General features: G+C 35.8%; 2 protein-coding genes and 1 long non-coding RNA gene across 6 annotated transcripts in view; 1 reads left to right on the forward strand and 2 right to left on the reverse strand.

The window, feature by feature from the left end:
• Positions 1-14,812, reverse strand: part of LOC137391756 (tyrosine-protein kinase Src42A-like) — a 216,268-nt gene that overhangs the window by 37,055 nt on the left and 164,401 nt on the right. The window lies entirely within an intron of this gene.
• On the reverse strand, positions 1,495-8,428 carry LOC137391309 (uncharacterized). Of its 4 annotated transcripts, none has more exons than XR_010978113.1 (3): positions 8,289-8,428; positions 4,586-5,030; positions 1,495-2,029 (listed from the first exon to the last, which is right to left on the reverse strand). It is a non-coding gene; the product is annotated as an uncharacterized lncRNA (long non-coding RNA). The 4 variants fall into 4 exon arrangements; XR_010978115.1 differs by having other exon boundaries at positions 8,285-8,350; XR_010978114.1 differs by having other exon boundaries at positions 8,256-8,319.
• Positions 13,170-14,657, forward strand: LOC137390645 (uncharacterized). The gene has a single exon (XM_068076971.1). It carries the CDS (start codon positions 13,170-13,172, stop codon positions 14,655-14,657), a length of 1,488 nt encoding a protein of 495 aa, XP_067933072.1.

The raw sequence follows: 14,812 nt of genomic DNA on the forward strand, positions 1-14,812 counted from the left end.
AAAGCAGAAAAGGCAGTCTGTAGTGTTTAGTAAGGTAACTCTTATACCATTTATGCGTATACTTGTATGTTGGAGTTATCCTCTTCTTACGGTAACATGACCAAGAATACTGACTTCTGATCAGAGTTTTTATCATCTGCGCTTAGATGAAGAATTCAAAAATAAATTTTATTGCTTAAACTTAAATCCGGTACTGTCTGTTATTAAGATTGACTAGATATGAAACAGCTTGATGATTTATTTTACAGGTTCAAATATGGTGCATGCAATAAAACTCAAGGTAGTCATCATTCCTTAACGTGCAAAATGTAGAGAAAGTAACTCCAATGGCGTTTGGGATTGGAGCGAGAAAGCATGTTTGATAACCAATTCATCTGCAGCATAGAGTGCAATCTAAAACCAATGAAGCAATAGAAAATGGATGGTATGATCAATATCTTCCAATAACGTATCCATAAGAAGACGATTGTCATTTGCAGTTTCCAGTTAAAAAGTTGCGATAGGGAAAAACAAAACCATTTGTCAAATGTATTTCAATCTACAATGATTACAATTTGGTATGAGAGAGAACTAGTGTATGAGGAGTGGGATAGCGTATCAGTAGAAATCACTCCATATGCATTTAGCAACGCACAGAAATGTATAAAATGAATATTTGAGTCCTTAAAGTATGTTTTCCAACAACGATCATTTTTATAAGAATGAAAAAGGGCAACATATTTGAAGACTTCGACTGTTATGAGCGACATGCAGCTTGCATTCAATATTGCATACGTGTTATATGACACTTATATAATGGCCATTGATGTAAATTTCATACAATAAAACCTAATCATAATTGTTTTTTATTATATAGCGTATTTTTGCATAAAAGCAAACGCATAAAAACCCAATGATGCTAAATTGTAAATGCCATAACCTCAATAAAATGACCTCGAAAACATCTGCTGATAGGTTGTTTCCTATGTGGTGCCAGTAGAAACAGGACTACATATATCTGCTTGTTACTCATCACAATTTATTGGTAAAAAGGACCAGTACAGAGAGCAGTTGTGACCTAGTGGTCTGAACCATTGACCTGCAAACAACAGGTTGTTGGAGTCCTATTTTCTAAAAAGGTCACTGATGGTGCCAGGAATAGCATCCAACCTTAAATAGCTCTCTGCAACTGGACATGCCTCCAGTTGTCAAGGTTCCCTTACCACTAGATTCAGACATGTCCAGCCAAGATCACAGAGACATTGTTTGTGTAAAAATGCTCTCATAAAACACGCACAGCCTCTACCTAAGTAGACATCATAGTCCATCTTAGAGAGCTTGCTCACACTAGGGACAGCTACACTAGTAGGTTATCTGATCAACTAGTACATGTAGATAAATATACATTACTGCTACAGCGATGAGAGACCTTTACTCACTCTGATCGACCTTTAATCGCCATGCAAATGAAATCAGCATGGAAGATGAGTCAATATATCATAAACAAACATCAGCTGAGTGTTAGCTGACGCAATCAATACTAAAAACCAGCCTCAGCTTGTATATTGCCATGAGTGATTATTCAATACATAATAGAACTGCATATAAGCATTCAGAGCAAAAATAAAATAGCATGACTAGAGCATAGATTTGTTTGTTTTATAACAGCAAAAACAGCTGAGCTGAAAGATAGACAGTGTGAGGGGTGCCGGAGCTATCAGAGGCAGTGCATACCAACATCTGTCAGCTGTACGCAGGAAGATCATAGTTACAAAGAGCTCAAGTGTTGTAATAACACTTAAAAATACAAAACAAACAATATTTTAGTGATTATTGCAAGGAGATAGTAGAATGCAATTAAAAATAGAAAATAGCCAATGTGAAACATGAGAGAGAGAGAGATAACCAGTTCAAACCAGTTTATATTAATCGACGCCGTGATTGGTCGAAAAGGTCTTCTTCATCTTCATCATTGGCCACTGCATGGAGCTCCATCGACTGTTCATCTAGGACTCCGTACCTTCGAGAGTTGCTCTTCCTGCGTCGACCTCTGCGCAACAAAATTCGATGTGAGATGGCGAAAATGTATGCAATATAAAAATTTAATATTTCTAGACAGGAATGGTGAAATATCGAGCTGCCAAAGAAAAAGTTTTAATTTCTTTCAAAAATACCGAGCAGTTTGTAGATTTAAACAAAATACAGTCAAACATGGATAACTCGCCCACGGATAGCTCGAACACATGGTTAATTCGAACGGTTTCTTTGGTCCGTTCCCACGTAAAATGCTATAAATGTATAAATTGCTATAGATAACTCGAACTCAACACTGTTAACTCGAACTGTTTTTTGCCCAACGGCTACCGAAACGGTTGTTATCGCTTTAGAAAATCACTTTATTCCAAGTCATAGAGGTAAACCTCAACTTTTCGTAATTCATAGGCGTCGTTATTACCACCATCGGCAAAATATTTTTGTTAACGACTTTTCTAAAGGTTTGGTGAAATTTGATTTATACCAAACATCCGCTTAGCGATCGCCCTTCGGAAGCAAGGTAAAGTGAGGTAATCTTTGCATAAACTTCAAGAAAAATCGGCAAAATTGATCGTGGGTAAAACGCTCAAAAGAAAAAGATGTCTTTTCTTTTGAGCATTTCAACAACGATCAAGTTTTGCTAATGTCAATCTAAAAAACGTCCTGGCAATAACATCACATCAAACAACAAACCGATCTCAAGTGATAGAAAAATCTCTATACTTTTTGATAAAAACGTTTTAAACTTTACATTAGAAGCATTTAATTTGAAACAAGCCATTTGTGCTTTTGATTTATATTATAGTTTGTATATGTACATGTATCTACTAATAAATAAGTAAATACATGGACTTGTGACAGTGCTCTGATAACTTGAACGCTCTGATAATTCGAACACTTTCGCTCAGTCCCGTGAAGTTCGAGTTGTCCATGTTTGACTGTAATAGCAAAATCTGAAAATTGCAGCCAATTTTACAATCGAACACTTGCTACCAGGCTTTTAGATGGTGTTTGTATCTGTATATAAAAATTGTCTGGGCGCTAATAAAAACATCATAAGACACGAGGGCTTCTGCATGAAGACATAAGTATTTGAAGATAATTATGAAAGCTTAGTAAATAAATAGCATTATCAGAATCATCCATTAATTGAACAGCATTGTAGAGGAAATATCCAACGTTATCTTTATTCAAGAAGTGTAAGCGGCCATAAAAACATCAAATTTATTTTGCACATCACAGAAGTCACTAAACCACCTATAGGCCTACAATCAATCCACAATACTCAAAGAAAATCCACTCCAATATTATCTTTGTGCATATACAGTTGACACTCCCACAATGTAAATAACCCATTCCGACAACGTTTACATTATACCTATAGGGATTTTACGTTATACGAACAGTAAAATACATGTAAATTGCCTAATCCATTCCAAGATCTTTCCAAACTCACCCCTTTGACCCTTCAATTATATGGAACTTTTTACGTTATACAAAGGAAGAACTTTACATAAATTATTTAGGTTATGTGGAGTTTAAGTTTGAGGAGGTTTGCGTTATAGTTGCATCTACTGTATGTCAAAACGATTACATGTTGGAGAAAAGATTCTTATGAGAATATATGGTACATTGATTAATTTGTTTCAGAGTCAAAAAACAATGATAAATATTTTAAGTACATGTAATTAGCTATAGCGACCAAAAGGCATTATATAAAAACACATAAAAATCCAAATTATCAACAGAATAATCAGTAAAATGGTTGATAGTTATTTTACACTAGAGGCACACAAGTGGAAACTTCCACTTATGTGAATTTAGAGGTAGAGATGGTGATACAGACTCACAACATATGTCAATTACCCAAAATAGACGAGGTAAGGGTTTAGGAAACTTAGAAAGTTTACAGAAATGTGAGTAGAAGTCTGTATTGATAATGCATAGGCTTTGACGGTTTATAAGAGCAATTGATTAAAATATACCAAGCAACTTTAATTTCTGCAAGCTTTATTCCCTCAATAACATAAAAACTAGCTCCCCAAACAGCTGAAGAGCTTTTTTATTTTTAAAGGTCACACTGAAGATCGCTTCTTACCAAATGGTACATTACATGCTAAATAAAACTTCTTTTCCATAGATGTCTAGCTTCATTCCAAACAACTTTCTCTGAATAATGCAAGTTTCAGATAAGACCATTATCATTCACTACTAACAGACATGAATTATATCTCCTTTGGATTTCCAGATGAAAAATTAAATTCGAGTATCTATTATCCTAATAAAACCAGGTGTTGCCGACTTTCCTATTATCCTAATAAAACCAAGTGTTGCTGACTTCCCTATTATCTTAATAAAACCAAGTGTTGCTGACTTCCCTATTATCCTAATAAAACCAAATGTTGCTGACTTCCCTATTATCCTAATAAAACCAAGTGTTGCCGACTTCCTATTATCTTAATAAAACCAGGTGTTGCTGACTTATCTATTATCCAAATAAAATAAGCCGATGACAGTTTTAAGGTAAAACTCAGCACTGTATGCTCATTGTGGTAAGCAAGAGCAAACTCACCTGATAGTCTTGACCATGAGATATACGACGATTAAACTGCCGACTCCTACAACCACAGCAAATGCCCGAACGTACATGCTGAAGTTAGCTTCATCATGACCTGGAACAGGGTAAACTGCACCATCAAACATTCCTGTCTTGTTTGAAGATGATTCATTGCGGTTCGCAATGGTCGTCGCAATCACTGGTGGAGCCAAACTGGTGGATTGTTTCTGTTTGGTTACAAGCAAGGTTGTTGTTACTACAGGTTTTGTTGTTGAAGCAAATTTTTCTGTGTTTTGTGAATTTTCTGTCGTAACTGCTGTAGTCGAGTTAGCTGATGTTTCTGGATCGACAGATGTAGAGGTCACATTGTCAAGAGACATGACTGAATAAATTAATAGCAATGTTACGGTCCATCTCCGAAACGGTACCATTTTTGAGGCCGTGAATATCATCTATCAGACTGTAATAGTAAATATATGATATTATTATATTTTATACTAGTAACACAGATCTATTAACTATGCTATATTAGTATATAGTTGATAGTTCTATGATTGGTAATGTAAGAGCTGATAGCTTTTATTGTCAAACTATAAATTCGATACAGATAAAATATTTAATACTTGTTACCTAAAACACTTGTAGTATGTACCACTTAATATGAAACAAGAGATCTTGATCAAGACATTGTCTTCTTGATTTATGATCAAAACACATAGGTTTTGGTTTAAATAAAAGCCTAGAATTTATTCCAAGTATCAACCAATTCATGGCCTAACCATAAGATACTGAAAAGTGTACAAGACTGGCACAAGTAGACAATTATTTTATAATAATTATTATATACATGTAATCATTATACAATTTACAACCAAGTAATGCCATGCTCTGCTCTTCCACCTGCATAATGATCTTTTTTTCATTGTATCTTTTACCTGTGCAGCATTAAAACAAGTACAGCATATTCACAATTTGTTTGTCTAAGTTCGCAAAATTGGAAGTTTTGACTACGCATAAACTTTTATAGTTTTGACTACGTTTTGACTATAAAAAGTATGTAAAATCTCATGCACTTTCTGATAGGTTCACATATTATGGGCAGCAACACTTTGTTTGTATAAATAAAGTTACAAGCTATTTGCTAATAATATTTAATAGTTATATATTTCTACTATCATATATTTAATGTTAATTGTGGCTAACTGGCCTCTTGAAAAGCTTAAGCATCTAGTATAACTATGGTTAAATAGATAGGAACGGCACGATAGAGATGTGCACTCGAGTAAATATGCTTGCTCGAGCAAGCCTTAAAGGTTGACTTGCAACAAAATTTACATTACAGTTATTTAGTATCAAAAGATTCACCATGTCTTACTTTGCTGTGTTGTAGATGCAAAACATTTGGAAAAGTGATTACAAGCTCTTAAAAGATAAAAAACGAACAGTTAATCGCCGCCATCACAAAACCGCCGTAGATTGGAATCAATTTATTTCTCTGACGTAGTCAAATGATTTGGTTATTGTTTTGACACGTGATGTTCTCAAGTGAATTGAAAGGCCAATAAAAACTATAAAACTTCTCGCAGGACTAGTTTATGACAAACACTTCGGGTTTTACCGAAGACCCCTTACCAAATATAGATGCTTGCTACTTTACAGTTTTGTTTCGGTTTGGTCTGATCATCTAGTCGTAATCTGATCATGTGACCCAGAACTTCTTGCCAAACGTGCGAACAATTTCGGTGGCATTTTTCGAGTATCTCCGGTGACCAACAGGCTCGTCATGTTTATCAGAGGATGATATGCAATCGTTGTAGCTAAGATTAAAAAATTAAACAAATTTTTGTGGTAGGTTTTGAGATATCAGTGCTCAAAGTGACAGCATTAAAATGATGACGAAATAGACGCATAAGGACAGTCGATATGGTTTTATTGAATGCGTGAAGTATATTCGTGAAAATATTTTGACGAATGAAATTGCATGAAAGTGTAAACAAAAGCCATCTTGTTCAATTACGTCCCATATGAGCAGTTTTGGAAAAGGATTCTAATCTACGACAGTTTCGTGATGGCCACGACTAACTGTTCACTTTTGAGCTTTTAAGAGCTTGTAATCACATTTCCACATATTCTGCACCTACAACACAGCAGAGTAAAACATGGTGAATCTTTTGATACGTAACTGTAATGTGAATGTTGTTGCAAAGTCAATCTTTAATTTACAAATGAATCAATTACTGATATCTTTTACTTACTGTAGAATTGAAATGACTTGGTGCATCCTACTAGTAAGAATTGAATTGATTCTTCACTGTCATCATAGACGAAATGATTTGATTCTCCATTTTCAATAAGCAAAGAGACTCGAGTCAATGCTTCTTTTTATTATTACTCTCAGTATCTCTATGATTAGTAATTTATTACTGTGTTAACGGAAATTCTTTGTTGGAAAGTGATAACTGATCAAATCAATCAGACAATCATAAGCGCAGTGCAGTAATGCCAGTCGCACACGTTTGACATTTTCATAAACCTCGATATCATGTTTTATTTGTCGATAATATGTAGTGTTATTATTCATGTACCACACAATGATATAGTATAGTTTTATGGCTTGCCTGTGCACTGGCAACAAGTTTTGTTTTGCTATATTGATCGTCATGCAAACGAATGTAACTAAATCTCATTCAAGCATCAAGCCTTATCCTACGCTATTGTCTAAATTTATTACTCAGGACTCAATGGTCTAATTGTTCTCAGTGTTGTGGTTTGTAGACAAGATGTTCTCTCACTGGATAAGTAGTTGCACTAGTCTGGTAATTTCATTAATTTATTGAGTATTTAATAAATATACTTTATCAACTTACTAACAACAGCATCTATTTTTTACAATATTATTATAATCATATTATAGATATGATGGACACTACTAATTGGACTAGCGCTAGTGATGATACCACGTTTTCTTTAAACGTTTCAGTTGTAAGTAATTTATTATTTATTTAGGTAATTATTGTGCTATATTAAATACGAGATAAATGAAAGAGTCTGCATGTAGCAAATGAATGAGAGACCATTATCTAGATTATTAAATAATAATTATAATTGTAGCAATAGAGCAATATTGCTCTACCCTAAGCTTTTAATTTTTAGTGTATCTAAAACTATTTTCAACAATCTATTATCTAAACAATTGATTGTTGTAACTATTCTCTATTTATTTTTAATTTACAACATTCATTTGATATTTGCCGTAGAGTCCGTAGACTGTATCATAGTAGCCTACATATACTCTTATTTACAACATATTATTGCGTGTTACGTTATTTTTACACAATGTTGCAAGGTTTGATGAGTTTTACTTTGATTACTGTAACCTGATAAAATTACACTTAAAAACTCTGCTACCCAAATTAATTCCATTTTCTGTCAACCCCGTGCCGAGGTTGAATAGCTAGCTTGCTCTTTTAAGTTGAGTTCCGCTATTTTGTTTTTTACCTCCATTGGAGGGTATTTTGCGGAAAATTTTTATCTGATCTGATCTGACCCTTATTCCAGCAACTCAACTAAATCCTTGAAGAAATACATGCTGGAAAGGAAATTACTGTAGTTGTTTTAAATATGTTTGCGTGAAGGTGGAAGCAATCGAGTATGACAGTAAACACGGTTATTTGTGAACACTTACAGAAAAAAGATAATCAAAAACAAACTCACTCACTCAAAATTAATGGTCCGTACGCGTAATACGGTCAAACAACATATCAGATTTGCCAATGTTTTGGTTTGGCGACGTGATTAATTCATGTACCGTTTCAATAAGCATCCAATGCAACGCAAATGTGTTTTTTTTAATAAAACTGGAAAGCTTAAAAGTTTGTAGAATTAATTAGATTTTTGTTTGTACGTTAATATTTTTATTATTGTCATATTTTAATGAGTATCAATAAATAAAAGAGTGTGGTCCTTTTTATTACCTTTGTAATAATAAGGGTAATAATAAATTATTATTTTAATAATAAACTTATACAAAACAATAAAATTATAAATGCAAATTGTAGTTGCTTTTCTGTTAAATACTATAAAAATAAAAGTCTATGATGAGGAGACAACTCTCATGTTATCAGTGTTCCCTGAAGGACAATCTGTCGTAAAAGTTACACTAGAAATGCCAATGATGGCCAATGATTCAGATAGTGGCTTCAATAGTGTTACAGAAAATTCGATAAAAAAATAGAAAATCTATGTTACTCCCTATTTATGATAAATCAATGCAAAAAAAACTTTTAACAACATTTTAATAATCTAATTTGCCAGATAGAAAACTAGTTATATGTATCTATAATTGAAGGATTGCGTGTATCTGTCATAGTAGACCCATAATTGTGTTATTGTTGTAAGTGTCCTATTGATTGTATGTTTAATATCATAATTATGTCTTTTGCATTACAGTTGTTGTTTTTCTTTTGTCTGAAATCATTAAACTATTATCATTTGGGCTTGAGATTAGCTGTTAGTGGGCCTAAATGCTCCTATATGTATTGTTATATCTAGAATCAGCCATGTACAGATAGCCATGGAAAGAATAACAAACTGCACCAACTTTCTTAACAGATCCTCACGGAAACAACATATACAAATTCTGAAGATGAGAAGATCACCATTACAAACCCATTGCTAGTTCCAGCCTACCCATTGTACTACCATGACCAGGAGAACTTGGCATAAGGAAATCTCAGATAATCGCCTAAAGATTACAAACTGAATACAGACTATGATAACTTGTGTCATGCGATAGCAAGCTTTGTATCTGACATCGATCTATATCAGTTCTACCATTATAATTGGAGATTACACATTTTGAAATCTCCGCTGATAGAATACAACAGGAACCTCCAAAAATTACAATACTCTGATCTGAAGAGTTGAAGCATATAGTTCCACTCTTAGACACCAAGGCTAACTCTCAACCCATATACATGTATAAACAGGCATATTCACCCATATACTTCACTCTTTCAATACAGCTTCATCATGGCAGACAGACGTGTTAGCAGATTAAGTGGAAGAGTCAACTTTCAGAGAACAAAAGGGGTGATTATGTTTTAAGTCTCTAGAAATTTACTTTTATTAGTTTGGTGTAGAGTGAAACTTAATGTATATTTTCTTGTTTCTAAATAAACATGATGTAAAGTTCTGCTGTCTGTTAAATTTCCTAATTTGATAGTGCACTGCAATATCTAGTCACCCTGTGTGATTCACTGTTCCTGCCCAGAGCGAATGCCAGTTGATCTTGGGTGGTCTAATGGTCTTGTGTGGTCTGTCTGACTTGCCACAGTGCCATACAGCTTGATTAGGTGTCATTGTTTTGTCAGCCTTTGAGCCAACAACATGTAGTTTTTAAGCCTCATTTTTTGATGCTGATACTTTCTTTTATCTGTATTAAGTTTCATCATTACACCAATATCTATCGCATACACATATAATCAAGAGTTAAACAGAAGGAGAATCACATACTATTTAGCAATCTCCTGGATGTGTTATTAAGGTAAATATTATATTTTTCATTTTATGTGTTTTATTTTATATGTTTCTAAATGGCTTTGCAGATGGCTACCTGTATAATTAGCATACTTTCAATAACCTTTATCGACAATCGAGTTATTGTTTTATTGTAGTTTCACGGTGTTGACAAGCATATATAATAAACTTTTAATAGAATATACACTATGCCTCATCACCTGTATGTGACAATATAACTACGAACCAGGGGATTCGCTACAGTGAAACTTGCACACACTAACGGAAGTGAAATCGGACTGCCAGACGTATATAGGATATACATATATATATACATATATATATATATCAATGAACATTAATTTCGCCTCCAGCAGCCCAGGTGAAACTCCGTTGATTTACAAAGGAAAAGTGATGCCAAGGAGCCAGAGTCGAGCAGCTAGAGCCACGCAGCCAGAGACATCTTGACTTCCAACTTGATAAGTCGCATTACCTTTTCTTTTTTCTTTAAACAACAGCAATTGACTTTGTTTTGTGTTTTGTTTTTTAATGATTTATAAATCCTTTTACGCAGCTAGTTGAATTGTTCCCTAAATAGTGTGCGTTAGCAATTAAGCAATTCTACTAGTGCAGATTCTGGTCATTGGGCAGTGAATCATACAAGGGTGATAGTCTCAATTGATTTCTTGCAGAGAAAATTTGTGGTATGAATTTCAAAACTAATCCTGTATTGATTGCTGTCAGTAAAAACTACTGTAATTAAACCTAGTGCATTGTCTTAAAAATTTTGGCATTTTTTTAGTAAGATAGCTATAAACAAGTTAAAAAATAGAACAATTTTCAGCTGAAAATTCTGACAGGTTTGACCATAGTGCAGATCACGTTGCCACCTTCTTGGAGTTGTGTCCTCGAATTCATTGGGTTAAATCAATACGAGTTGAGTTCCAAGCTTTTTCTCCTAAACTAAATCATGTCTGATAGCGAAGAACTCGCTTCTGCTCACAGTGAAGAATCTATCAGTAGGAGGTTTTCACCAAGACTAAAAATACAGTCAATTAAGTCTGAGTTACAAGCAACTATTGAAAATCTCAGTGTAAGTCACAAAGCTACATTAAATGACTTGCGAGATAACTCTATTGAACTTTCCTATGAACAGCTTAACAGCATGCATGGAGAAATCACATTAGGTGCAGTTAATATCACAAAACTGCATAGTGCATACAAAGAAGCTCATGAAAGCGACTTACAACCTGACAAGGAAGACATTGTAGAAATAGATTGCGTGCTTGCTGATAACAGGAAGGTTATCGACCAGTTAGAAATTCGTATGAATAAGTTGGTAACAAGAACCAAGCACGCTGAGCCAGACATAGAAAGCATAAAATCCAAAAATTCATCCTTTCTTTCCTCTAGACAATCCAGGTCTAGTAAATCAGGCTCGAGCAGACTTTCTCAGTCACTCAAAATCATGCAGGCCGAGGCAAAAGCTGCTGCTGCAACTAAACAAGCCCAGCTACAAGCCGAGATAGAATCTCAACAACTTGAGGAGGAAAGCCTCCAACTTCAGACACAAGTTCAAAGGAATAAAAGTCTGATAGCACAAGCTAAATTAAAAGCAGGGTTAGAAGCTGAGCGCCAACGTGAGCAGATTTACGCACAAGCAATAGCAGAAGAATTGGAAGATAACAATGAGTCATTGTTGCGCCCTCCTGTCACCAATAAGTTAAATTCAGGACAAACACAGCTAAAAGACTCAAATGAGTTATTCCGACAAACATCACAACGGCCTGCCAATGAGGTGATCACACCACTGCGCCTTCCAAGAGCTTCCCCAGATAGTTCTCCTATGACGATTTCTAGTACCCCTACTACAGTCTTTGATCCTGTTGCTCTTGCTGAAGCAATCAACACGGTTTGCCAGCGTCCTGATGAACCACCCATATTTAAGGGTGAGACACTTAAGTATCAGCAGTGGAAGGCCTCCTTTTTCGAAACCTTTGATTTCAGTTCATGTACACCAGGCAAAAAATAGCTCAAACTGCAGCAATATGTTACAGGCAAGGCCTGGCAAAAAATAGAGGGCCTCAGCTATAGAAAAACAGAAAGTGCATGGAAGCTTGCCTGGAAGAAACTGGACACCAAATATGGCAAACCAGAAATAGTGGCGGAAGCCATGGAGGAAAAGTTACTCAGCTGGCAAAAAATTGAAGCAAATGACGGCGAACAGTTAGAAGACTTCATTGACTTTCGTGAAGTTTGTTCAGAATGTGATAGTGATTTGAACCTTGGTTCTAAATCTGTAAACAAGCGGCTGATACAAAAACTTCCATTACATATTGCTCACAGATGGACAGCAAAGGCCACAAAACTGGAGAAGAAATTGAGCAAGTTTCCACCACTCCAAGAATTCATCGACTTTCTAGTTCATGAATCTGACACATTAAACAACACATTGACTAAAGCGTATCAAGACTTTGGAAAAACAGATAAGTCAGTAAAAGGTAAAAGCGACAAAAGCAACAAAATCATGTCTTTTTCGACAGCAACCACAGCTGACGGTAAGTCTCACAATAGTTACAATGCCAATGGTCTGAAACAAAACAAATACCCATGCTTGAACTGCAACATGAACAATCATACGACGGGTACTTGTTTCAAGCTTGGTAAGCAAATACACTCCGAAATCGAAAGGTTTTTCATGAGCCATAACTTATGTTTTGCATGTTCTAAGCCTAGACACCGAATGACTGATTGTCGGTCTCCAGAGAAATGCATAAAGAAAAATTGCAACCAACAACACCTCACAGTATTTCATGAATACTACGTAAAAGATAAAGACAGCAAAAGTAAGACTCCTATAGAAGTAATACAAACAGACAGTGAGAAATCAGCAACAGCCCTAAACTGTTCCGACACCAGACCAGCTAATATCATGTCATGGACAATACCAGTGTATATTTCAACCAAAGATAATCCTGAAAAAGAAGTTCTGGTGTTTGCCTTGCTAGACTCCGGTTCAAATCGAACCTTCATCACTCAAAATACCCTTGACAAGCTCAATGTACAGACCTGTGATGCAGTTATGAAAATTAGTACACTTACTGATACTGAGGGCACTGATTCAATGCGCCAAGCGGCCTCAGGACTGCTGGTTCGTGGCTACCATCAGAGCAGAGCAAGTAGACTTCCACCGTGCATAAGCACAAGCAAAATACCTTTCAACTCAGAAGAGATACCCAATGCCACATCAGTGCAAAACTGGCCATACTTACAACATCTTGCCTCTCAGTTCATCTCTGCTCAAAAAGCAGCCAGCCTCGAGCTCGGATTGTTGATTGGAAACAATCTTCCACATGTGTTTATATCTAGACAAGAAATCAGTAGAGAAGACCATGAGCCCTTTGCTCGTCTCACTGACTTGGGTTGGATCTTGATGGGAAACGCCACAAACTCTGCACACAGCTACAACAGTTGCGGTCATACCATTCAATCTGGGACAATAGTAAACTTGGCAGTACAACAGCCAACGACTAGAAAATGTATCTCTTTTAAAATCAAAACAGAAACCCCTGACTTCCCCAACACAGATAAATTCGAACAACAAATACTAAAAGTTCTTAGTTCTGACTTTCAAACAAATCACGCTGATGAGATAAAGACAATGTCAATCGATGATCTCAAATTCCTAAAAATTATGAAAGAGCAAATTCATAAAGATAAGCAGGGTTACATAACAATGCCATTACCATTTAAGGCTAAACCGCTCAGCATTGACACAAAAACCACTGCAATGCACAGATTTCATCTTCTTGAAAAAAAGTTCAAAAAAGATGCCATATATAAACTGCAATACCATGAATTTATGTCTGACATCATCAAAAAAGGGGAAGCAGTTCTGGCAACCGACGACACTACCAACTCTTGGTATATTCCTCATTTCGGTGTCTTTCATCCTCGCAAGCCTGACCGTATTCGCGTTGTGTTTGATTGCGCTGCTAAAGTGGGAGGAATCAGTTTAAATGACTTTCTACTACAAGGACCCGATCACATGAATGATCTTCAAGGCATTCTTCTTAGATTTCGTTTGAACCCTGTAGCCTTCATGGGTGATATAGAACGGATGTTTCACCAATTCAAGGTGAAACCAGAGCACCAAGACTATTTACGGTTTATTTGGTATGATTGTGATGGAAATCTAGCTACTTTCAAAATGACAGTGCATCTTTTCGGGGCTAGATCTTCACCCACTTGCGCAACATATGGACTTCGATTTCTCGCCGATCAATATAATTCATTATTGTCTGGCCATTCTGCATCTCATCAATTTGTTCACCACAACTTTTATGTTGATGACGGTCTCACAAGTGTCTTCAATGAGGCTGAAGTAGTTTCTCTCATTCATGAGACACGTGAACTATGTGCTGCCGGCCAGTTAAGACTTCACAAAATAGCGTCCAACAGTCGCGAAGTGATGTCACAACTTCCAAGAAGTGAGTGCGCCCGTGCCATTGCTAGTCTTGACCTATCTTCTGATCCGCTTCCCCAAAGGCGATCACTTGGTATTCTATGAGACACTGAAAAGGATAATTTTACCTTTCACCATGACACTGCTACAAAACCAGACACCCGACGGGGTGTACTACCTACGGTGGCCTCAATCTTTGACCCTCTTGGATTCCTCTCGCCATATATTTTAATTGGCAAAAACATTCTACAGGATATGTG

The sequence above is a fragment of the Watersipora subatra genome, chromosome 3 (assembly GCF_963576615.1).
Source record: "Watersipora subatra chromosome 3, tzWatSuba1.1, whole genome shotgun sequence".
In the NCBI taxonomy this organism is placed as follows: domain Eukaryota; kingdom Metazoa; phylum Bryozoa; class Gymnolaemata; order Cheilostomatida; family Watersiporidae; genus Watersipora; species Watersipora subatra.

Excerpts from the sequence above, each read along its gene's own strand:
- LOC137390645 (XM_068076971.1), top strand. The coding sequence starts at position 13,170 with ATGAAAATTAGTACACTTACTGATACTGAGGGCACTGATTCAATGCGC.